We start from the raw sequence: 27,152 nt of genomic DNA on the forward strand, positions 1-27,152 counted from the left end.
GTTGTGCAGCTTAATATTTTTGTGGAAACCATGATCAATTTAGTTGTTACAACATTTTTTTTTTTAACAGTTGAAGTTTTTACTTTCACTTTTTGATCCTGCTTTTGAATGGCAGCTTAAGCAAGTTATGACAGCCATTGTTTCTGTTGCAGTGACTGTGTCCTGAAAATCTAAGCAGATCGCCTTCAGTTCCGGAAAAATGACATTTGTTCTAAAACCACTTTTTTTTCCATCACATCTTGTTCCTCAAATTGTCAAGAGAAGCAGTAAAACGGCATAAAAGCATTCGGAAATTTCTTTCGGTGGCTTACTTTTCTGCTAAATAAACCCAAGTAAGCATCAGGCAAATCCATTCGCAAAGGAAAACAAATAAAGTTAAAGAACTATGAAGGGAAAGCCATTTCCAAGGCTGTACAGAATATAATATGTGTGAATGTCCTCTAGCTCTTGTGAGAGGTTAAGGGCAACAGTTTTGTACTTACCCCAGTTCAGGAGCAGCAGTAACGCCCCAGTCACCCAGAGAGAGAGCAGCCGTGTGAACATGCTGGAGGAGACAGAGGAACTGGCTTGGATCCTGGCTGCTTGTCTTATTATCTATCTATATATGAGCACATGCTGAAGTGTAAGGGTGGGAGCCAAGCCTGGGAAGGGCTTGAAACGGTTACGGGAAAACTCGTGGCAGCATTGCTAGATCATTTAAATCCAGTTGCGTAAGTTAAAAGTGTTTAATTTATCTATCAGTAATTCTTCACAGCTGTCTTAAGGTCAAAATACTGTCCCTTGCTTCAGTTTTTATGCTTTTTATTGTTCTTTACGAGTCTCAAGAGCCTTTGCACCCCTAAGAGAAGTGAAACCATTAGGTTTGCACACTGACAAAACCAAAAATGCTCTAGATATTTATCTGTAGTTTCATCTTGACATTTTTAGCTTGATTTAAGTTTCAATCTTTCATGGACTGAACATTACTGTCTCAGCATTAATAATATTCACACGATCGGAATGAAAACAAAGGATCCTGGGAAGGTGAGAAGGCTCTAATCAAAAGGCTCTTTAGCAAATATAATACTTTCTAAGGATTGCTTTCACAATCTCACACGATAACCACTTCTAAGTCCATTTCAGTTTTTCCTTTTTCCTTTCTTCTCTATTTCTAATAAGATTTCCATATATTTTGAATAAAAAGATTTTACTTTTTCACACAGGAAGATCAAAGTTGGCACACCTCGTCTCAGAAAATAGTAATTTTTGTGTTATCAAAACGGATGACATTTCTCACACCCGCATTGAGCTTTTTGTCTGTTGGATGTGCGTACTTTGATTGTAATCTTTGTGGGTCATTTTTTAAATATATATTTTTGCTGTTCCAAGTTTCATAGCTGTGAGCAGTAAACCTGTTAACATCATCTGAGAAATAATTATGGGACAAGTTTTGACAAATATTTTGAAGCCACCACTTTCTCTTGCTAACCATAACTTCAGGCTGTGATAGATTTAATTTTAATAATGCATTAAATTTAAGTAAATTTTGGTTCCGGGTACATCATCCCCCAGGAAAGGATGCTGTAATACATGGTATTCAAATATGTGCTAATCAAAAATAATCTGGAGAAGTCAATTTATAAGTGTCAAAGACCATTAAGGCCTGACAGGGCTTAGTTTAAGCCATAGTTCAATTAGGATTTAAACATGTCTTAGAAAAAAAAAACATGACTGGTGTGTATCTCGAGACAAAACAAGGGCACTGACATATTTCAAGATCAATCAGTGCAAGTTTCTTTGTGCAAACAAAATCAAGGCTGTGTTGGCTGTCAAGTGTAAATCTCTCCACAAGATGGCGCTAAATACTACTATTTCAGAATGAGTACAGTCTCTGAAGTTTCTCCTCAAGCTTTTCCTCAAGATTTCCTAAATGTTTTATGAGACACCTTTTGAAGCTGAGAAAATTGGTAATGTAATAGATAAAAAGATTTTAAAGACAAACTTTAATGTTGTCTTGAGAAAGCCTAGCCTGAAAGCTTGTTGTAAAAGCTTGTAGTCTGAAACAGTTGAGATAGATAGATAGATAGATAGATAGATAGATAGATAGATAGATAGATAGATAGATAGATAGATAGATAGATAGATAGATAGATAGATAGATAGATAGATAGATAGATAGATAGGCTACAAGGTTAGATTTACCTGGATAATATGTACTAGTTTTATGGCGGTTGTTTAGAAAAAAACACAGAATCAGGTTTATAATGAGAGTAGCGACGCCCTTTTCGCCGAAGAATCACTCTTGCGAGTCGATTGGTGTTAATGAATCGATCACAGATCAAACAGTCTGAATCGATTCGTGAATGATTCACTCTTACGACTGCGAGTCAATTATGAATCGGTTTCAGGGGTTGTCATCTGATCTCTCGCGTACAGATTTGTTTTAATCTTTGTCTAACTGCGTAAAAATTGTTATGTTTATGAACGGAGGACAAAAAAAAGAGCAGCTGAATAGTTTCTGACTACTCAGTGAAAGCATCAACCCCGCACATTTCTGTTACAGGCTATAATTCACAATGTTCTTGTTTTTATAGCATACAGAAAGGTTAAGCGATATCACATGAGGAAGAGTCCTGTTTTTCTTGAATATAAGCATGATTACAAATATGATATTGACTTTATAACCATTCAAAAACACTATGTTATTATTAATTTACTCATATTATGCCTTTTTTAATGTTGGGATGCTTTTGAAGCATGTTTTTATAACTCATTTTAAATTGTGTTAATGTTAATGTCTCTATAAAATATGTACAAACACAATATTACCACCTTAGTTTTATGTTAATGCTCAGTTCTGTAGTATAGAGGTCACTGGTTAGTGGACAGCTTTCCTGACTGGATCTTTCCAGATCACAAACTTTTTCTTTATGAATAAATGTAATTATAAACAGCCTCAAATGTGGACAAAAGAATATTAAAACATTACTTGGACTGTTTAATCTCTTTCTGTTAACAGTGTGTTGATGTCCCCCTGTAGTGTCTTATTGGAACATGTGGACGAGCTCAACAGCTGTAGGGTTTCAAACTACTGGACCTTTGAGATTAATTATTGCTTGGTACCAAATGCATCATTTCCCATGGAAGTCACCATGGAAACTCTTTTTGCCAGTTTCAGAGTGCTGGTTTTGTTTGTTTTTTCTTTTCACAAAACATCTTGGTAATATGAATAGAAGCAGGTCTGCTTGTGATGTTGATAACTCTAATTTTTTTAAGCTAAAATCAGAAAAATTCCATCTAGTTTCCCCGTTGCAATATCTGACATGGTATATGTTAAGTGGTTTGTGCTTGTCTGAGATGCTTATTAGATGTTGCAAGCTGATTTTTGGAACATGCTGGGTGGTCAACCAATAAATAGCAGCTAAGAACCAGTTTAGACCAGCTAGAAACCAGCTACCATGTTTCAAAAAGACAGCCACTAGTTTAAGCTGGATATTACAACAAACTGCTTTCATAAACCTATAACGGGAACAAATATTTGCAGAAGTGAAACTTGCATCAACATAGCATGAGATATGGTCACATTTGTCTGAGACAGTGTTATTTTAATATTTTAGAGATGCTTGTAGTTTTTTTTTAAATATTTAAAATGATTCTTTTTTTGTTTTTTGCATTTTTCATTTTAGTCATTTTTCTTAGTTTATGTTTTAATTCATTATTCATTTTATTTCAGTTTTAGTTAGTCCTCCTCATCATTGAACCAAATGAAAATGAGTTCTAGCTGAGTTTTCTGTAGTTTAATTTTATGTAAATGTTTTTGTTTTTGTTTCAATAAACATTTTTTTAAAATGGTTTAATAACCCATTTCTGAGATGAAGCACTCCTTGGGTATGTCCTACAGCTACAAGCTCTGTGATTAGGAAGAGCCTGGTAACGCCTTCTCACTTCCCTGTATGGAGTGTTGGGAATGCATTTGACACCTCTTGACACAGTCCTAACTAGGTAAAACGTTGCTGCCATAGCAACACTCCCTACTCGGCTCATAGCCAATCAGTGGCTTCTGCTGTCACTTGTCTGTTAGTTTGCTTGTATTTCAGACCACATGCGGTTTGTAGTGTACGTAAAGCTCCCTCAGTATAGTTTATTGTTTGTTTTATTTCAGTGTAAATGTGTAAACCATGTAAGAACTCTGGTCATAATTACTAATTGAATGAAAATAAATAATATTCGATTTCATTTTCAAGTAATAATTCATTTTACTTTTTAGATAATTGTTAGTTGTGTGATTGTTAATAATCCAAATTTATGTCATGAAACTCTAGATGGTGCAGTCCAGTAGGTTCTAACTTAGGCTGATATAACGTCATCATTATTCACATTGATTGATTCTTTTAGTATCAGCAGCCAATGAGCTTGATGCTTAACATTCAAATATTTAGCTAGTGCTAACTGTGTTAGTTGCAGTGCAATCCAGAAACTCTCCACCTTCCCCAGCTCCACCTGTATAGACCTGCTACAGCATGAGTAGGCAACGTCAGTCCTGGAGTGCTGAGTTTAGCTCCAACCCTGAAAATTAGTAATCCTGAAGATTAGCTTGTTCGGGTGTGTTTGATTAGGGTTAGAACTAAACTCTGCAGGACCGACGTTGCCCATCCCTGTGCCACGGGGTGATCATGTATTTTATATAGAGTTGGTAAATTCACCCATGTGTTTCAAATATTTTAAGTGAAATTTAAGATTTTGTAATATAAGTCTCAAGTAAATTTACTACATTTTGCAGTTAAGATATGAACACTCAGAATTCAGGGATGTTGAATGAGGATCACTTTAATTGCACAAGTGGTTGTGTCTCAAGTACATCAGAGATTAGCCAGTCCTGAGCTTACAAACACCCATTGAGAGGATTCTGCTCTCCACACTGCAAACTGACCCCCATTTACAATAAGCTACAGAAGTGTGAAATAATGTACACAGAGATTTACAAATTGTCCATAGAAATGTGTTTAGCAAGAGCAGTAAAGACATTTGAGAATCTTGAGTTGTTTTACCAGCAGCTTGTATCTAACTGTCCATCTGAGAGATTGTGGGTTTGTGAGGATAATGGAAAAAATCCAAAAAACATTCAGGTTTTCTTCTGTATTAGATGTGCATGTCTTTAACATAAACCTTAAAATAGCCAGACTCTGTCATTTGAAATCAATTGTTAGTTCCTTTGTGATTGCATAAGACTTTTTCCAGTGGCAGTGACCCACTAGCTCACAAATACAACATCCCTATGCAAAATTACTAGTCTGACCACAATAACACAGTCAAGAGTCAAATGAGAGATTTTTCTCTTCATTCACATTTTATCAAAGGTCTGCAGAAGTTCCGGAAAATAGCGACAACAGGTGAACAATCTTATGGCATACATAAATAGTTCAAAAAAGCATGACGGAAACATCAGCTCTAAGCAGTCACATTGTTTATGATGTCGACTTAAAGTAATAGTCATAAATTATTAATGTATGACTATCAGTGTACAGAAATAGTTTGGCTCTGTTTCTGTTATTGTACGTGATAGGACCTGTGCGATAGGAAAGATGTCAGGATTGGTTTTGATGTAATCGAATATGATTCTGGCTACCTGACAGATGCTCAGGTAATTAGATTCACCTTCTGCTGGCGCTGGCAGAAAAATCAGATCATAAAAGCCAGCTGACCAAACAAAACCAGTTCATCTGATTAAACCTGAAAAGATCACACAACATTGCTCTGTTTGAGATAAGAGTTGTATGAGGATTGAGAAACAGAAAACCTTTGGCATCTGTGTGGCGATAATATAATAAGAATAGATTTAAAATGTGAGGGGTAGTGAATAAAAGCAATTAACTATACTATTTTTTATTTATTTTATTTTTTGAAAGCTAAGGACTGCCATAGGCTTTGTGCTTTATTACCTTTGGAAGCGAAAATGTACAGTTTTTTTTTTATGACAAAATTCCAAAAGCAAGGAATATCCAGTTGAGTTGCGTTTCCAGGGGAGTGGTCAAAGTCAAAGTAAAACGTTTAAAAAGCAAAAACTCTCCTCAAAGTCTACAAAAAAGCACTTTACAATACAATGTACAAAAAATATAACACTGTTTATAATCAAGTCTCCGTAACAGAACAGGCTGACCTGTACCCATAGAATTGTGCAAACACATTATTAAGCTACTAACTGTAAAACAAGGTGTTTTATACTGGCAAGACATACCCTTTGGTCGTTTATCGCAACACCGTACTGCACATTACCAGTAAATCCTGATACATGTGGATTATTTCAAGCTTATATGTGGGGGAATCTCACTAAACCTGTCTGAGTCACATCTTACACCTAAATTAAGAAAAAAAAATTATATACTGCATAAAGATAATGAATTGTATATTTTTTATTTTATGAGGTTTCCTTATTATTACAATTTTGCACTTGTAATGTATTATAGTCATATTTTTGATAGTATATATATATATATATATATATATATATATATATATATATTGCATTTATCAGAATAAATTGATTACGGTAATGAGAATTGGGAGGGGATATGTGCTTGATTTTTCGTAAAAAGTAAGAACAAAAAAATATTTTTACTTCTTTCTTAATTAAATTAACAAATAACCTTCATGTACTTTAAGCAAATCACAATTTCTTCTTTTTCTCAAAGCAATTTTGGAACAAAATATGACTCTCGACCGATTTTGTGAGTTTCACCCATGCAACCTTGCATAGTTCCCCAGAGACGAAAATCCTGCAAAGCGCAAGCAAAATAAAATCCTGCTTTAAAAGCTTCTCTTGAGGTGCAGGCAACTTGTAGGTAAATTTTGGAAAATTAAAATATACAAGCATTCAGAGTCTTTGAAGAGTTTGAAATGCAGTTTGCATGTGCCCTTTTGAAAATACACTAAGGCAGCTTTTGATTTTGAGAGATGCCAACATATTTTCAGAATACCACTTAGGTGTAAAGACTAGGAGCTACACGCCCCATGTTTCCCTACCTACAGTAGATTGTCTGTTCTGCCTCTTAGGTTTGAAAAGATAGCTTGCCAGTGTCACTCTCGTTTTACAGCATTCTCCATAGTGCAAATGTGTAATTATTAATAGTTTCCTTTACTGCATGGAGTCTCGTCTTTAATGGCAGCTGACTTTCCAATGCAACACTGGCACCAGACGTCATCTGTGTTCATGTTCATGGCTTTGTTCACAATTGGATATTGAGTGCCCCCGGACAAGGAACACGCTCTGCTGTCCATGATCGTTCCCGCCAAACGCCTTTGGCTGCATCCTGATTGCATCTTATTATGAGCTTAGATTGTGTTAACAGCAGAGCAAGTGTGCTGGGCATTATTATTATTATTATTACACACACAAATGACCCTTGAGGTCTGCAACCATTTCGAAACGAAGCTCCTCCAGTGTATTATGAATCAGAAGGAAAACATTCACATTGTGATTGGCTGGTGATGATGACAACATCACCGCCGTCTGGTGTTTCTCACCCTGTCTTACCCTGATGGGCCGCTCAATGACTCGGATCTTTTACTGTCCCTGTCGACGTCACTGTGAAAACTGATAGCGCCGGGTACGACGCAACAGCTTGTGTTTGGTAAAACCACCAGGCCCTCGTATTTCTGCTCTGACTCTGATAGTAGGGAGTGGAAGAAACTAGATTTGCTCTTTAACAATGCATACATACACGTATAGCTCATGTTATTTCGTTTTTTGTCGATTCCAGCAATGCTAAAGCAGTCAACAGGAAGAGTTTACTGAAAAATGGCGCCATGGAGGACTTTGTATGATCTCACATCTTGCTTTTCTGGTGGTTTGCTTGTTGAGGGCTGTTTAGTTTGCCGTTCTGTGGAGGACTGAGTGTGACGGAAGAGGCGGGGTCAAGCTGCTTGTATAATGCTCGGAGTTCTTTCACTTCCTCCAGCACGTCACGAGCCTGTCCCCAAGTGGACGTTGCCTCCTCCAGAAGCCTCTCTGCCTCCATCCGCTGACCCTCCAGACCTGAGCTCTTCCCAGCCGGCGAGCTCTTCCCCTTGCCTTGCCCCCGTACCTCCGTCAGCAGTTTTTGAGTTCTTTCTAGCTTCTGGGTGATGAGATCCTGGAGCTGGCTGATGGGCTGCACGGGCGCTGAAGTCGAGCAGTGAGGGAGCGCTCGCGTCTCGCAGTGCGTCAGGATCTCATCCATGGAAGCGCAGCGGTTCTTGTCAGATGTGCCATTTTTTTTGCTGAACTGTGGCGTCCTTTGGTTCTCTGACCAGTCGAAGGCGCTCTCACTTTTCCGCGGCAGACTCTGGGACTTTCCAGGTGTCTCTTTACAGTTTGAGAGCTTGGAGGTGTCCGTGATGGAGTGCTGAGAAGCAGCTTTGTCGAGGGTATCCTCGTGAGAGTCCTGACACTGTGTGGAGGGGACATCTTCTTCCTGGATGAGGTCAAGTGTCAGCATGCCATCCGAGTTTGTGGTAGAAGCCTGAAAAGGGTGGGGAGATTTTAGACTTTAGACTGTGCTTCTGGAGGGTAAATGCAAAAATAAAACTTCTTCATTCATAGTGACGATTGAAATTAAATATTGCTGTCAAACGATTAATCGTAATTAATAAAAGTTTTTGTTTACAAAATATGTTTTATGTATAAATACACAGATATGCATATTACTGTAACTGTAAATTGATGGTCATGGAAGAATTAGTAAAAATGGTTTTGAAAATTACAAACCGGTTATTAATGTTTTACTATGTATGACTTCATCATACGTTCTTGAATGTTATTGTAGCTTTCGGTGTAATTGAAATTCATGCATCATTTTTATTTATTACCGCACACTTTCTTTGTAAAGAAAGTTTAACATTTCAAAAAATAATATATATCAAATAAATTATGAAAAATATTTATTATAATAAATTATATATTTTATATATATCTTTTTGTATTATAATAAATGTAAAATGTAAACATTATAATTATCTACAATTATAAATGCAAACCTAATTTTGTTAAATATACAGTATATAATGGACTAATGAAAATTAGAAATCTGGACTGGCCTGACCTGGACAGCGGAAAGATTCTTATTGTTTGGCCCTAAATTGTTCTAAAATTAAAAGTATGTAGGAGAAAGTTTTTTTTTTTTTTTCAGTAAAATCTTATTTACTACACACTTTGTTACTTAAAAGGAGTGTTTCATATGTATCATTCCAGTCTTTTCCCAAAATGAGGTTCACATTTAATGAGATATTCAGAGCAAATAGACTGCTAACCACAGCCATGAGATGCCCGCGGGTGGGCAGACGGCGAGTGTGGGGTATCTTAGCTCTGTCGCGCGTCGGATGGGCCAACAAGCTGTCCTCTTCCACTGTCACCTAAAAGGGGTCGAACAAAGAGCACTGGAATGAAGCCCAACTGAACAAATCAGTCACATACAAACTAGCAGCAGCTACATGTCTCACGCAAGCCTGCAGGAGGACAGCCAGGACATTGATCAACCAGTCAATGGGTCTGTCTATTATTTGTAAGTGATGTACAAATAATGACACAAGCAGTTCGGCAGTCTGGATGAATGTTTGAGTTCTGGACAAAATGGTCTTACAAGGAGATAATCGGAGAATATGTTACACCGAATCAAGTGTGTCAGTACAGCCTGTTGTTTACGAGAAAGCTTATGCTGTGAATGCTAAAATCCAAGACTGTGTGTTCTGAGATGGCTTTTGTTTGTTGGGCAGGAGTGTACGGCTAATCTTACTGTGTTTGGTCAGGGTTTATGAACAAAGGGAGGGGTGGTAAACTGCCACCAGTGGTAGTGCGCGTAACACCATGCACTCTATAGCAAGCATAATACGAAGTTTTGTATACATGTGTAATAACAGTAATAGTTGCAAATTGTTTTATTTAGACTTTAAGTCTATGGTAATTCACAAATTACCTCAAGCACCATACACAGGGTTTCCTTTAAACTGTCAGGTTTGAGCGCAGGAAAACAGTTTATGCACTCAGAAAATACATTTTGTGTTGGGCGATGGACCTCGCTGGGTACATGCCGCTCACGTCCGTTAGACAGGGTGTATTTAACTTTCTTATTTAGGTTACATTCTTGTTAAATGTATTATTTCTTTGATATTTTTTTGAGTGTTTTGCAGACTGCATATACATTGATGGAAGTGCTAAAATAAACACAAGCTGATGAGTTAAATTGGGTGTCTTAGATGAGTGAGACAGTGTTGGGCTGATTTCAGAGAAGTGTATATATATATATATATATATATATATATATATATATATATATATATAGCTTTAATCGCCTTTTTTCGCCATTCTTATACATATATGTCGGTTGTTGGTCCATTACCACCGTGGTAGTAAAAATCGGCCACCGTCACAGCCCTACTCTTGGAACACTATACCAACTAACTAGCAACCATGTATGATGGGTGACCAACATATGACTACTTCCTGTATCCTACCCCTACCCTAACCGTGGTGGTGAGTTTCACACAAGCTCAGAATGTGTAAAGTTCTTGTATGTATTTTTGTGCATTGTGTTGTTTGTGGCTAAACCTGCTGCCTACACATTTCACATACTTGTAACATACAGCAGTGCTTGGCAACAGATAAGCAGCGCATTGACAAACTATAATTTGCAAAACCAGAAAAAGAATATGGCCGAAATTGATTATTAAAATGCAAAAATCGATTGCTCCTTTGATATGTGTTTTCCTTTGATGCATGGAAAATAATGCAAAACAACTGTAGCATGCCATTTGTCTTTATAGATGTTGGCAAATCAGTTGCGAATCATGGGGTGGGTGCAACTGGTTTCTCTGTCACTTTTAATTCCACAAGCAATCTAAATAATTGAAGCATGCCTGTAAGTGAAATACAAGCAAATTAATAATTATAGAATCAAACAGAAATCAAAAGGTAGACCTTAGTCAACAGAAACTTTCAAAAGGGAAAGTTATTGTTGAAAACACTGACATTTTGTCAGCTGAACAGCAGTACAATCTATTGAACTGCATTTCTATCCCTCACAGGCTCATTTTCATTCCTGTCATGAATGAAATACGTTGCTTCCCTCACTAAGGTCTAGTGGAATTGAATTGACTTTGAATCAATACACCCAGCATTATTAAAAAAAATATATAAAAAAATATGCAAATGCAAAAGACCCTTTTATCATTATTAGTTCTTTCTTCATTAGCAATATTTATTAAATTATTTGATCCATATTCGAAGACTACATTTTTTAATTTGTTAATACTTAATATAAAAAATAGCACTTTAGGTTTTGTTTGAATGTTTTTGTATTTAAATATTTGTATGAACTATGTGAATGTTGGTATTGCGACAACCCTAAAAAGAATAATGTGACATAGTTGTACCATTTTCTCATTTTTAAATTGGTATAATGAATAGCCATAACAACAGTGTCTACTAAGCTTCAATAGAAGATCTCACAACATAAACGGCTGTTCTCGAGTGCTGACTTGTCTGTTTCCTCTCCTGTGTTGAGTGGTTTGAGAGATCTAGGGTATGAATCACACCACATTGACGTGAAAAGGAAAACACATGGTCTCTCTGGTCTATTTGAAGTCCACATGAAATCGAAATGAAAGTTTTTGGGTGTTAGTATCAATATGTTTGTCTTAATGTTATCTATAAGGCATTGTGCTCCAAAAAAGCATTTAGATAGAAGATACAACCATTCAAAACTTGCAATTCGTCACTTACGCCAAAACGGCTCAACAATTTTTTTTCAGCATATCATCATATCGCACTTCATCTTCTGACCAATCAAATGCTTTCCGAAGAATCCGAAGCACCTGCCCCTGCACTATAAATAGAAGTTGAAGCACTGGCTAAGATCGGTCACTTTAATTACCACTATTTTGTTTTACTAAGAGTTTCATATTGAATTTTAGGTGGTAATCTATTATACTGTGGCTGTCAAATGCGGCTTTACCAAGCTCAATGGCTCTGGAAAGTGCAGATATAAATATGTCCCGCCCTCTCTTCCTGTTTCAGTTGAAATTACGTCACCACATAGAATAATTCTGTGTGTTTCAAGGCACTTCAGGGGACCTTTAAATTCATATCTAGTACACTGAGTGTGCTGTATCGTTGTCTTGAAATGCCTTAGTGAATGTTTACAGTCCCAAACAATGACCTGGTCCCCAGGAAATATGGAGGATGCCAACAGCTTAGGCCAGGATAAATCTTGTTCATTATCTGAAGCTGAAGGTGAAGATAGGCTCTGATCCACCTGGTACAACGCTGAAAGTCGTGACTGCCATCTATTTTTGGCGGAGTGATTCATTTTCTCCCACTGTGTGCCGAGCGTGATTATAGACCAGCTTTTAAATTGAGCAAATCCCTTCGCAAACAAACTGTGAAAAGATCAGGGAATGAGAGGGCAGGAAACTTTGCGATTAGAAGTTTTCATAAAAGAGGCTCGTCTAAGGACCTGTGAATGACAATCCGTGATTTCACATTTTTTGAAGAAATTGGAGTGGTGCTTGTCTATGCTAATTGCCGCTAGGGTGTTGTGGGAGGTTGTCTGAGCATTACTGTGTAGCAGATGTTCAGATGTTGCAATGTTAGAGTTTTTGGGATGGTTGTTTATATCCCTAACCCTATGCCCAGAAACCTACTTAATGTAAGTGTACAAAATACGATTGCTTGGTCAATGTTTGCGGTCTGGTTGTAAATGATTAATAGCAAGCAGCACTGGTATATGCAAAGATATGGAAATGTCTAGCTTACCTCATCCAATACGTGATTCTTGGCCCTAGTGATGGCTGCGTTTAATGAATTGATCCATGACTCCTTCTCTTCTGGACTGACAGCCAAAAACACCAGATTTGGGACCTGCATGTGGCAGATGAGAGAAACTTTAATATAGTGTGCTGCTGTTTGAAAAGATCATTTATCTAAGCACAGTGCAGGTTATAGAGCAAACACAGTTTGATGTATGACCAATATGCCCTGAACCCTGCTGGCTTTTAATTTTACGCCTACACACGTGGTGAAAATTCCTTCAGGCTTGTGCTAGGCGGACACAAACATGTAGCGAGCCAAGCATAAATGAGCAGGTACGGCCATATGGCTCTGTCTATGGACAGCTGATGCAGCAACAGCGTGAGGCAGAGACCACCATATTAGGCAACAACACTGCAAGTCTTCCAAACACAGTCTGCTGGAGCTGTGACAGGCGGCCCTTCTGTTGATGCTGCAGCTGTGTAGATAAGACACTGCTATGCGCCCTATGCTACGCATTTGTACAGTTGTTGACGAATCACTTTGACCATTAAAGAGGACATATCGTGGGAAACAGAGAAACACCTTTTCGGTCTGATTGCTGCTGTCTTTGTTATTATTTTGGGGTCAAAATGATTTATTTTTAAAACAAATTAATTCTTTTGTTCAGCATAAATACATTCAGTTGATCAAAAGTGACAGTAAAAATATTTATAATGTAACATGTTTACTATTTAAAATAAACAGTTTTTTCAAAGAATTAAAAAAAAAAAATGTTTCATGGTTCCCACAAATTTTAAGCAGCCTAACACTGATAATAATAAGAAATTATTCTTGAGCAGCAAATTCAGCTGATTTCTAAAGGATCATTTGACACTGATAATTGGAGTTATTGCTGGGTAAAATTTAGTTTTGCCATCATAGGAATAAATTACATTTTAAAATATATTAAAATAGAAAACAGTTATTTTAAATTATGAAACTGTTGTAACTATATCAAAAATGTGTTGTTGTTGTTGTTTTTGTTACATTGGTGGTGCGTGTCCGATGCAAAACCAGACATTATGGTGCATTGTTATGTAATTTCTAATGTTTTTAGTGTTGTTGCTAAGTGTTTTGGTTGGTTGCTAGGGGAAGTTCTTACAACAGCAAAAATGTTCTTTAAGATTGGGTCCAAGAAAACTTGGACTTGCTTCATAGGTGGATCTCAGGGGTAAAATATAATGCTATAAAATATATAGAAAATGGTTTCTGTAAGGCTTTTGAATTCTTTGGTAATGGAAATTAGATCATTCTGTTTTTAAAAGGTGCAAAAAAGAGGCAGGAGGCAGAAAAGAGCAGAAGGATGATGATTTTCATGAGGTCATGTATTAGGGTGTTTCCCCGTTGAGCTGCATGTGGAACAGCTGTAGTATGTGGGACAGAGGGACTTATTAACCATGTAGTGCCATGTTTCTGTGGGTTTGGAATTGGAGGGTGGCTGCTGCTGGATTTTCCTAAGACCCCTCCATGTTTGTTTCCTGGGGATTAACCCCTTGTCTCAGCGCTGGATTTTAAAGGATTGGTCAGACGTAACCCCTAATGTTTCATCAGAAATCCTTCAAATGTGTTATAGACAACCAGAAAAAGCTTTAAACCTACATAACTAATGCAGACTTCTAAAAGGACTGATACTAATAAAAAAAACGCATTTCAGAAGAGGTGAAAATAAAATTATATGTAAAACATTTCATTTTCCAATTGCAAATTGTAATCGAACTGCAAAAATGATTTTTGTTTCTCTACAGATTCTCCCCACACAATTAGTTGAGCCAGGAGATCAGAATTTTATTTGACTCAGAACTGAATTGAAAATGCCTTGTAAATTCCTGAATTTGTTCTGATTTTTAATAACGTTACCAAACAGGAGGCTGAATTGCAATTTGAGTATAATGCCAGAAAGCAGAAAAAAATGTTTTTTTTTTTAAATAGAAAAACAAAGTTTGTCTAGACTTTGAATGCTGGCTTTAAAAAAAGGTCTGAAATAGTAGAATGTAGGTTTATGGATGGATGGATAGAGAGATAACTTATAGTCTCTGTATTAATTGGAGACAGGAAAAAATAAGATATAATGAGAATAACATAAAAAAAAAATCACATACATTGCCTTTAAGAAACAAGAAGCCTTGACAAAATTGGTAAGATGTGCTATTTGTGATGGTCTAAAGGATGAAGGATATCCGCGGTGGCCTGTGGTGTGCTAGTGAAAGCAATAAGCTGAGCCGTTCTTACTGAAAGCCAATTACTCAGGACAGGATGACTACAGAGGTCAGTCCAAGTCTGTGCTTACAGACCAGCATGCCAACTATGCTGGAGTATGATTTATTGTCTAATATTGTCTTAGACTTGAGACGTAATGGGTGCGATCACACAGTCAGTGTTTGGGTATTTAAAACCGTGTTCTCAAACAGTTGTGACTCTTGAATTGTCCTGTTCAAAGTACAAAAGCCGTTTGAATACTTTCTGTGTATAACAAATAACCAGTCAAAACCCCTTTTTTATTCCTGTTTAGTTTCCTTTTGCTATAATATGTTTGAATGTATGTAGAGACACAGATCTTTGAGTTGTGAAAAAGGTGATCACTGTCTCACAGCATGACTGCAAACTGACTAATAATGAAGAAGCCCAGCAGTGCTCTAGTGCTGACTGAGACATAAAGCCATTAGCTATTATCCACTGCTGTGAAGCCCGACTTCCTGTTGAGACTGACCGTGTTGCCTGGCTGCCGCGAACGTAGAAGCGTGAACTTGCTGTGATTCTTTTTACTCCTGCTTTTGGCCTTGCGAAGTTCTTCAGACCTCTCGTAGTCAGTGAGATCCACCACCTCCTGGATTTTCTTCTCATCTTTGACCTGTAGAAAGCACAGATTCGGTTTTAATACTGTGCTTTACATTTGTTCAATAGCGCACATCTCAATATTTATGTATTTGTTCTTAAATAACTTTAAGGGGTGATTTAATAGTTTGTTTGACTTAAAATATTGATTAATAATAATAATAATTAATAGTTTATTTAATTATTAATCATCAATATAATTATTATCATTATTAAAAATAATAATAATAATATTTTTGTACTTTTGTACTCAATGTGTGGTGGTGCAATTTTTGTAGACTATGTAGAAATTAGAAAATAAATTTCATTTTGCTTGATTATTCCCAACAAAACCTTTTTAAAATCAACATTTTTAAGGGAAAAAAAAAATTTAAGGGCAAAAACAACAACAGCACGGCAGTTTGTGGTCAGTGTTTGGTTTAGTGTAGTTGGTGCAGTCACAATTGTTAAGGGCATCTGAATGACCAATGATACTAACTTTTAACTGGAAGAGACCTCAAAACGTAGCTCCCAAATATCATTGGTCCAAACATGGAGGAAGAGAACCTTTTAACCCAGATTCCCAGTGAACACCATGGTCTGATTTGCCATCACCTGCCAAACGTTCTCATTAAGTCACAATCAATTTCCATTAGCGTTCCACTAAAGACAAAAAACACTGTCTCTGCACGCAAGCACACATCTGCTTGTGTTCTGTACTATAGAGCCACTCTACAGTGCAGTACTTAAGAGATTGGCATCACACCCAGTGCACTATGGGGTGTCACGACAGGGAATGGCTGTACAAATAGTACATCTACTGTTCCAGCAGTACAAAGGCAGCAATTAACTGGCAATCTGATGCAATCCTTTTTTCCAGGAACGGAAATTTGGGGCACAGTACACAGTATTTGCACTCAATACTGGACATTAAGACATTAAGAAGAAAATACTGAAGTATGCTGTCATGACTTACAATGCACTGTAGTGAATGAAAATGAGGCATAGAAGTGAGGTATAGAAATTATGTTAAAAAATGAAAATGATTGATACCACAATAAGATTCGTATATTTCCCTGTCATTACGTGTAAAATGATCCTGATATATCTGATGACAAATCAGGCACAGTAAAAGTAATCTGAGATCCCACAGAATACGGATTAATTTAGTGGTGAAATTCATTGAATGAACGAGGACTACACTTCTATATCTGTAGTTTTGCTCTTTGCTCCTTTAAACGAAGTATGCACAGTCTAATTAAGTGGTTGTATATATGAATCTGACACCATGTCTTTATGCTTTATTTGGATTTCATAACATTTGAAACTGCATCTTTAAATAAGAACTGCCAGATGCTTGAGCAACAGGCCAATTTTCGCCTTATAATTACCTTTTTAACTGCAAATAAAGAGCATCATTTATATTTAATGTTGTGTGCATTAAGCTTTAAACAGAAACATAATTTTGCAGAGGAGATGCACACACACACGTATTCTGTGAATAGATCAAAATAGCATCTTAAATAACCAAAAGAAGGCTAGAGAAAATTGTTTGCCAAACCTTGTGCTTCTCAACAGAAAGAGTGAAGGGACAGAGAAATACTACTGAGAGAATAATTTCACAGTTTTGCGAGGCTGTCTGATATGTACTCTGTAATCAAGCTACTTTCTGTTATGTAACTAAAGCTGTCTGGAATTGTAAACAATATTTTTGTTGTGTGAGGTTACAGAAATGTTCCTGGTTTAAAAAAAACTTGAGCTCTACAAATAGCATCGATGCACTTATAATGGAAGTCGATGGAGCATGTTTCTTAAATATGCCACAAAACTGCTGTTCACAAAAGTTACAGACTGAACAGGATATTCAAAGAAATCAACTGAATCCAGAGAAGAGTGGATGATTAACAATTTAACTTTTAAAATTGTACAATTATCGAAGTTAAAAAGTCCAAATGCTCAAATTTTTTAGTCCTCTGTCATACAAGTCAACTTTTTTTTTACATTATGCCAGCAGTTTAGAGCTTAAAGGGTTAGTTCACCCAAAAGTGAAAATTAGCCCATAAATTACGCACCCTCAATTCATCCTACATGTATATGACTTTCTTCTTTCAGACGAATCCAGTCAGAGTTATATTAAAAACTGTCTTTGATCTTTCAAGCCGTTTCATGCCACTCAGCGGGTGTTGCATGCATCAGTCCAAAAGAAGTTAAATACAAACCCATTAAAAAAAGTGTCTCACACAGCTCCAGGGGGTGAACAAAGGCCTTCTGTAGCGAATCTATGTCTTGAATTTGTTTTGGGGGTGTACTAGAACATGTTTGCATGCCTGGTGGTTCGAAAAACACATTATTTTTACATACTTTATTATATTATAACAATACATTTCTCCCCATCCTGGCACAAACGGCTCGGTTAGTTCCTGGTTTGATGAAGGCCCGCCTTCAAAAAACTAAATGTGATTGGTTAGCTGTCCCAGTGTGTTGTGATTGTAACAGTTAAGATGGTGTTTCAATACTGCCCCGCCCCTTGCCAAAGCAGCAAGTTCCTCTGTATGCTCTAGTTTAGTTAAGGATGGCGTCAATATGACATATCAATTTGAGCCGGAATAAGACCCAGATAATACTGAACAAGAGGGTCGCGCAGAACCTTTGCACGCACGGTTATTGCAAGCCATATTACAGTGGTAACGTTATTGTTGTTAACCTCCTCTAAAACAAACTGCTTTATCAGACATTACATGCAAGATGTCATTTAAATTAAATTCGGTTTCCTTCAGAAATACAGTGATATAAAATCACCCGCACTCAATGTATAGGAAACATTGTAATCTCATAATTGAAGTGTAAATTCTGCAGATTACATCATTGTCCAGTATTGTACTGTCAGCAATTTATTATAAAAACATTTTCATATCTGTAACATACATAATTATTCAAATAAACTTGAGGCTAGAGCAGCACTTCTTCATCAACATCTTGCCTCATGCATTCAACCAAGCGTTCTATCCATGACCTTGCCCCTCCCCACCCCCCAACCATTAAAATTTCCGTAGGCGAGAATGTTTAATAATATTCTAATGGGCTGCTTTGAGATATCACAAAACCCGGAAAACAAACGCTGTAGTCCAAAAGAGCCATTCATTCATTGTAGTTTTTGAAAATGAATTTATTTAAACCAAATATCTCCCTTGGAGTGGATTTTAAGATTTGTAAGTTTGAAGATAAACACTACACTACACTAAAATTCATAATAGAAAAATCATATATTTTCATATGAAAAATCATAACAGGAGCAAAGGAAGCAATGTTTCCTTACTTTAGCAAAGGAAAACCAGTCTCCTCATTGCTTATATCAAAATCCTGGATATTGGGTATATTGATATATGGATATTTTTCTTACAAAAACTTGTTGATTCACTACAGAAGGCCTTTGTCCTCCCTCCCCCCCCCCAATTTTTTGGGTGAACTAACCCTTCGTAAAAAAAATTTTTTTTTTTTTTTTTTTTTTTTTTACATTTTCTTGTTGCTCACATGCACCATTTCCAGTGTGTAGGCCATTGTATTCATGTTATTCAATGAATCAACTGGAGAATTTCCTGTTCAAGTGTCCTTTTGTTTCAGTCTGAGGCCAGGTGGATCATTCAGAGATGAGAAGTCATCGTTTCGTGTTTCACTGTCTTTCAAAGGACTGGTCAAGTTCCATCTGAATGGAATTTCGCAATTCAAATTCATATTTACCTTCTCCATTAACCAGTCTAACCTTTCATAAACATCCATTAGGGTCACAAAACATTGCAGCTAAGAGGGTATATCAGAAAAGCCAAATACCCTGAAGAGGAATTTGAAATGAATACTCCTCTGCAATGTGTCCCATCAGCCTACATATGAAAAATTAATTTCCAAGTGTTAATGTAGAAATCCCTGAATGGTACGACCAATGCTGCTTTATGATATGAAAGCTGCAGGAGATATCTTAGGGTTAAATGCAGCATGTTTACTTGGCCAGGTGAGGGAAGGAAGGGCAAGGTACACATTGACAATCAGCAGTTACAAACCAACCAAAGACAGTTTGAAGGTGTTTCCTCTCTGACTTCCCACACAGTGGTTTTCATCTAGTCAGGTTGTGACCAAATACAGTGCAAAAAATTATTTATATTAGGGTTATGACAAAAATCATAATCGTGATTATTTTGGTCAATATTGTAATCACGATTATTTAACACTATTATGAGGGGGCCATATGGCCAAAACTTTATATGAGTGATTTATTTAAAGATAATTATCAAATATGAATTTCCTCTAAATAAGGTTGCTATGACATCTACATTGTAACAACCAGCGGAACTGCAAACAAACAAACAAACAAACAAAAAGTACTCGAGATTATAGAAAATAACAAAACTCTTTTTTTATGCAAGTCTCAAACAGTAGCCTATGATTATTTCATATATTAACTATACTATTTATTATTAATATCTCATACACACTGTTGGGAACGTTACTTTAAAAAAGTAATTAGTTATAGTTACTCACTACTTGTTCCAAAAAGTTAGTAACTGAATTACTCTATAATAAAAGTAACTCGTTACCAGGGAAAGTAACTATTTGCATTACTGTAAAAAAAAAAGAAAAAGAAAACCTGCTATATGTCAAAGAATTTGTATTTTTTTAGCAGTTTTCACAAGTCAGTTGAAATGAGTAGAACAGACAGGTGTTCATGTATAACTTTCAATATTTATTGCACGTCAACAGACAGCAAGAGTTTTATCCTGCACTTCAAGTATTATCAAAGTGTTTTTGGCCACTAGCTTTGTAGATGCGTGTGTCGCACATTACATGTGCACATTACATACGCGTTCTTGCCTTTGACCACAATGAATTTGAAGTAGTGCCACCTTGAAAATGCCACCTTGAAAATGCCAACTTTTCATCGGATTGCTCCTGACTTGCCATTTCTGCTGCTGCTGCGAATCTCTGTGTAGCTGTTGTGTGTGTGTGTGTTTGGCGCTGCTGGCGTGTGTGCCTGCATGTGTGCCGGCATGTGTGTAAAAACACTGGCTCTGATTGGCTACCATGAAACACATAACTCTGCCTTAGCCAATCATAATCGCTTATCTCGTTATTAACCCACCTGGGGTGCGTTCGGATTGCATAGTTTATTAAATCAATGCATAGTAACGTTCAGTAATGTTAACGGCGTTGTAACGATAGGAAAAGTAATTAGTTAGATTACCCCGTTACTGAAAAAATAACGTTGTTACCTAACGCTGTTCTTTTAAACGCCGTTATTCCAAACACTGCTCATACATTGCTAAATATATTTTAGTTTAGAGGCACTGTTGTACATTTATCATTGAGTCTAACAAACTTCTCATTTTGAACTTCCTGATGCTATTTTGCAAACAGCTGTTCCAGAGTATCAGCTTGCAACTTGGAGGGTTTTTCTCTCCCGTCATTTCAAATTCTTTGAAACAACTTCCAATTGCAGTAATAACTGTCTGAATTTGTGAAACTAGACAGAGAAAAAATGGTTTCATCACTATACAGGGCACAACATCCTCCGCTGATCTCCCTTTCCAGCAAGTGAGTCAGAGCTGTGCCAGGCCCTGACGTGTGAAATGATTCATCCGTCCATTTCATTTGCGAGTCTACTTGTGTAACTGTAGCTGGGCAACTGCACCCCCTCACCCTAGAGAACCATGCCAGTGGTTGTAAAAAGAAAAATTCACACATTTCTTCTTGAGTATTTGTGCATGTAACGTATACAATGAAGTCTAAACTTTTACTATTGCACTGCATGATCTCGTGATTTTATTATGTTTTCCATTTGCACTAATTCACACTGCTTGAATAATTCAGCACATCGGCAGATCTCTTTATTAGGGAATGCACTGCATATGTACTAATATGACATCTAAACTGGAGTGAGATAAATGGTATGCATGAATTAATTCAAGCACTTGGCTAATTATCAGGCGGAATATTGTAGTGTCATTATGAAACTGACAAGGTTGTTTCTGTTTAGGGTGGATACTGTGTTGTGAGTCACCCAAATAGAAAGACTATGACTTTAATGCACTTTTATTGGCATCATTTTAGGCAAACAAGTTGAGCAAAAGGGGGAAAAAAAAGTTGAGTTGTGGCCATCACACCCATGCCTACCATCTATTCATATGGCTTCAAAAAGCAGAAGAGCAATATAAGACACTTTCAAAATAGATGAAGACCACAGCTTCCTTATTTGGGCTTGAAAAGGCAAGAAGAAGACAGACAGACAGACAGCTCTTGTCTTCTACTTTCATACTGAAGTTCCGGTAGATGCCATTTAGTGTAAGCGGAACAAAGAAGACAGGAAATAACACCTGATTAAAGTTTAGATTGTGAGAGAGAAATGTCCCAGGATAAGTGTGTAAATGTGAAGACAGTCCTGGGTGAGTGGGAAAAAGCTGTGGACTCTCCCTACATCTGCCACAACAGTGGCCAGAAATCTGACCCTGGCCTGAACAACACTCTTGTGACATCTGCTCCTTGAGCTGTTCTGGAAGAGTTTTGCAGGAAACATTCTCAGTTTACTGCCACCCTTCAATCTGCTATCATCTGATTCGAATATGTCTATTTGATTTAAGTGGAATCCCATTCAATGAACGGCCAGTGGTGCTTGCTGTTGCCATTGCTCATACTTAAGCCCTTAACCCTGCAGATATCAAAAAATGTTGTTGAGTTTGTTAAAGAGGCATGCTTATACTTCTCAAAGCAATTTATACCTGGTAGATGATACATTTTGCTAATAACTATACATAAAAATAGGGGCCTGAGCATTACGTAGAAAATGTTTTTATCCATTAAATCAGCATTAAATGCAAATGTTCTAAATGCAGGTTTGATCTTTTTGTGACTAATTCAGCATGTTCAACATGTTTTTTTCATAATTCATAAATCAGTGAAACAACAGATTTCTCTTTGTTGATGTAACCACCTACATCTTACTGGCATGGCAGCTAGTTTTTCCACAGGCAGTTATCACCAAAAAAAAAGAAGGAAAAAAAGTAAGTTGGTAGCTATTAATATGGGCACTTAAAAAAAAAATCTGTCAGTTTCATTTATGTTTGTTGAGACCAGCAGTAATATTTTAGTAATTTTGGTGAAGCTAACTATGGTATTTTTGGCAAAAACTACAGTTATCATGGTACATTATCATGGTACAATATTCTCCTTTCGTGTTTCTGCAGGAATAAGTCATGCATTTGGAACAATATCAGGGTGAGTAAATAGTGAACTGTCCCTTTAGCTCTTAGGGGACTGTATACAAAATATATTTTTTAAATGTATAGTATAAGTCCAGATACCTGATGGTAAATATGTTTTAGAACTATATTTAACTCCTCAAGCTTGGATCTTCAGACAAACATATACAAATTTGATTCGTTCTGGCATTTATCTATTAGGAAACATGATACCAAAACAACAGCATCGGATCATTAAAATCTGTTGTCTGTCTAGAAACATCTAGACGACAGCATGATGAAACCTCAGTCTGTTAAGCACTAAAAGGGTCAATCCTCCCTCTGCGCTGTGAGCCAGAGCCCATATGCTGCCTCGGCATTGTTTGATCTGATGCTGAGCACAGCAAACAGTCTTCTGCGTGACCATGACTCAACCTCAATCCTGCTTTCCTTCCCTTCGTCCTCCCACACTGCAGTAAATCAGCCTCACTCCTGAATAAAGGCCCTTTATTTTTCTATTCCTTCATGCTTGGTGAACTTGTTAAACCTCTCTTTAAACCTTCACTTCATCCAGGCACAATAATGTCAGGCACACGCTGACAGTATGTGGTGCACTGGACTTGGAAATGACAGTCAGCCAAGTGAATGTTTACATGTTTATCTCATCATGTTTGGCCTTTCAGCACATCCGGCTCTAATTCCAGAACAATGTCTGCAATTGGATAAAGGTGTTAACACTGTAAGAAGCAGCTCTGTGTACCACAGTGAGCCTGATCTGAGCAAAGCCAAATATTAAAGGGACAGTGACTTCAGGATAGACATACAGTCCAAACTGCTGTTTTTTTTTTTACAATGAATACAATGAAGAAGAAGAAGGAGTTGTATAGACAACTTTTATGTTTTATGAAGCTTTTTGTTTGACCTTTTTTGGAGATTTACAGTCCCTAGTTACCATCTTCTGTCATTCTCTTCAACTTCTCCTTTCCAATAAACAAAGGAAGTCTTATGGGTTTTAAAAAAGACATGATATGAATAAATGATGACAGCATTTTTATTTTTGGCAGAATATTTTATTTTTGGCTGTCATCATTTACTCAGTTTTTTTCCCTTCTGCATATGTTATACATAAGATAAAACTCATGTTATTTGACTGGGTTTATTATATATATATAATTTGTTAATATTAAGAAAATGTGAACAGCCTGAATCTCTAGCTTTAAAATGAATTTTCACTGACCAATTATACACATGACTGTTATGTAATCAGTAATCAGAAAACACTAACATGTATTATTATTACCATGGACTAGATAGGCTGAATTGGAAAAGTGTGGGAAAAGTTTGCGTGATTGGTTTCTTTTGTCACATTTATTTGCATTGGAAGTGTATTCTTATATTGCAGTTTGGATTGTATTTTTATTTTTTATTTTTACTTCGTGTAGTTTTATTATGGTTTTCATGTAACCCATCTTAATCAACTGGAGCACATTTCCGAAAACAGTGCTAAATATCATTGTAAACATGTTACACAAGTAGCATTTCATCAATCAAATGAAGATGATGTGGAGAAAAGCATAAAGAGAGAGTGAGCAAAAAGATTTGTCCAAAACTAACCTCTTTTTCGGAAATGTAGAGTTGGTCTCCTTTCAGTATAACAAATCTGTTTTTCCAAATTTCCCTGAAAATTCCTTTGCCACAGAACTTGCGAATCCAGCCAGTTTTGTCGGGCTGTACGGGCTGTTGATTGGCGTCCTGAGGGCCCTGTGTTTACAGAAAAAAATTAGAGACATGCCTGTGAGTCTTAAGGTTTCCAATTGGTTATGATCTAATTGTCTGCATTTCAGGCCTAAACAGCATTTCTGGGTTTTTGCAGGTCAATGATACACATTATGCTGTCTAGGAACGCAGTTCACTAGGTTTTGAGACACAATCATAGTCTCTAGAGAGGGGAAATTTTCTTAAAAACCATGTGATTGTATTTGTCATGTAGATCATAACACATTCCTGCCGTTTACTCACTTTTCTCACACAGCACATTCACACACACCAGTGTTTCCTCAGCCTTTTACCCGAGCTGGGATCTTGCAATCTTAACTGAGTGTGATGAGAAAAGGCAGTGTACAAATACAAAACTGACAAGACAAATGTATTTCTAGTGCACAGATCTCACAGACAGAGTGAGCAATATCCATAATGATTATTATTCAGAAAAATACTTTCCCTCAGCTATTTATGCATATAATCAACATATTCAACATGAAACGCCGTTCTTCACCTGCTAGTCTAGACAGGAAACATTAAATGTGTCATTTATTATGCGTTCTAGTCATTTTGGACAGTAATTGAATCAACTCATCAATAGTGCATGTTAAGTGTTCAGTTTGTACTCCCAGCAGATAACTAGCATTTTTCAAACCGTGGGTTCCCTTGGGAGTTTCCTTTTGGGGATTCAGAATGAATGTTTTCGATGCATTAATAATTCAAACTGAAATGAAATTATAGTCTAATTACAGAATCAAAAAGAATTGTAAAACTCCTGTTTTCTAGAAACTGTAATACTGGTTATAGCAATCGGGTTCTGTTTATTTTTTGATGTGATATGAAATAAATCAGTTCTTAATTGAGTTGTTTAATTGTTAAATGCATGTACAGTACATATTTAATAAACTTATTTAAATGCATATTAAACAGTATTACTCCTTTCACTATATAAGCCTGGTAAACTACTTCCAAAAAAGGCGTGCGAAATAATATCATGTCGACTTCTACATTTACAGCTACTTTAAAATAATTACAATACGTGTACTGCATTGATGCATTGCAAAATGTTGTTAAGTGCTGTAACGTTAGTGTTCATTCTTGTGCACAAAGGCTCGCGGCGCTCCTCACTGACAATAGAGTGGACTGACTCGATGTCTTACCCGCTTTGTTGAACCGTTCTTCTTCATGGCTCAAAAAAACGGAGCTTCCCGACTAAACTCCCACCGCTAAATCCAGATCCTTTCGTGCACAGCGTGTTGTCCACAACGTAACAAAATGAAAACGTTGCACTCAAATAAGAGCTTCGGTGTTGAATGAGTCGCTTCCCCGTTTGTATCTCACGCCTTCTCTTGTCTATTTACTTCCATTCAGTGTCCTGCAGATTATCATCCGACGGCCTTTTCTTTGTGGTCACGCAGACAGATCTGAGAAATGTGCTTTCTAGAGCAGCAGATGAGTTTGTGCTGGTGCCATCATCTTCGTCGATCTACTGCCGTCATGTGTGTGTCTCTGTGGAGTTCTGTGAGCTGGAGAACTTATGGCTGTGAGGTCCCTCTCTTTGTCCTCGACAGCTCCACCTATGGACACCACAATGATGTCACTGGAAAGACAGAGGGGGGACTTGCTGTACTGAAAGGAATGTGTAGTATTTTTACAGTATATTTAATTTAATAATAGTAATGTTTTATTATTAAAGATTAATAACGTGTAATTAAAGAATAATTACACTAAGAACATGCTGTCCTAAAAATGTAACTTTTTACTAAGGAGCGATATTTAAACCAGGATTTGAAGAACATTTTAACATTTTTAATATGACTTAATCAACTTTAATGAATTAAGTCATATCAAAATAGCCTCTGAAGATACAAACTGCACAATTTCATTTTTTTTTATTTAGAAAATTTAGATTTTGAATATATAATTATTTATTTATATTTTTCTCTCTTTCATTTTTTTAAAATCCCCTTTTATGTAAAATGTGTGATCTGAGCAGTTATGGATGGTATATCTTGGTATATTTTGATATATGAATTACTAGTTTTGGAGCATTTTTCTACACATTCACTGTTTTCAGAGCTGTGTTGTTGTTTTGCATTATTTAGTAGCACACACAAATGTCAGGTAAGAAAATATGTGCTTTTGATGTTAAAATCTAAATTAACTGGTTTTATGGCTTTTATAATTAATACATCATTAAAATGACTGAATCAGCTTTACTGTATTCAAGTCATTTTTATGACCCTGAGATAGAAATAGGTGTATGATTTCAGTTTTTACACAGTATATGTTATTGTTTACTTCTAAATAGTGCTGGGCAATTATTAATCGCATTCAAAAAAGTTTTATGTACATAATATATGGGTCTGTGCTGTGCATATTTATTATGTATATATAAATATGCACACATGCATGTATATATTTAAGAAAACTTTGTTTACATTAAAGACATATATATATACATATATATATATATATATATATATATATATATATATATATATATACATATAAATATTTTCTAAATATATACTGTAGTTTGTCCCTTTATATATACA

The 27,152-nt window shown here is 36.4% G+C and overlaps 1 protein-coding gene across 2 annotated transcripts; it reads right to left on the reverse strand.

Moving 5' to 3' along the window:
• Positions 1-6,779: 6,779 nt before the first annotated feature.
• Positions 6,780-26,161, reverse strand: LOC113115968 (pleckstrin homology domain-containing family O member 1-like). Of its 2 annotated transcripts, XM_026283735.1 has the most exons (6): positions 25,755-26,159; positions 24,448-24,594; positions 15,507-15,647; positions 12,764-12,868; positions 9,265-9,366; positions 6,780-8,477 (listed from the first exon to the last, which is right to left on the reverse strand). In XM_026283735.1, exons 1-6 carry the CDS (start codon positions 25,779-25,781, stop codon positions 7,803-7,805), a joined length of 1,197 nt encoding a protein of 398 aa, XP_026139520.1. In that variant the 5' UTR covers positions 25,782-26,159; the 3' UTR covers positions 6,780-7,802. The 2 variants fall into 2 exon arrangements, with proteins under 2 accessions (XP_026139520.1, XP_026139521.1); XM_026283736.1 differs by lacking the exon at positions 9,265-9,366 and having other exon boundaries at positions 25,755-26,161.
• Between the last annotated feature and the right edge of the window lie 991 nt (positions 26,162-27,152).

The sequence above is a fragment of the Carassius auratus genome, chromosome 16 (assembly GCF_003368295.1).
Source record: "Carassius auratus strain Wakin chromosome 16, ASM336829v1, whole genome shotgun sequence".
Classification (NCBI taxonomy): Eukaryota; Metazoa; Chordata; class Actinopteri; order Cypriniformes; family Cyprinidae; genus Carassius; species Carassius auratus.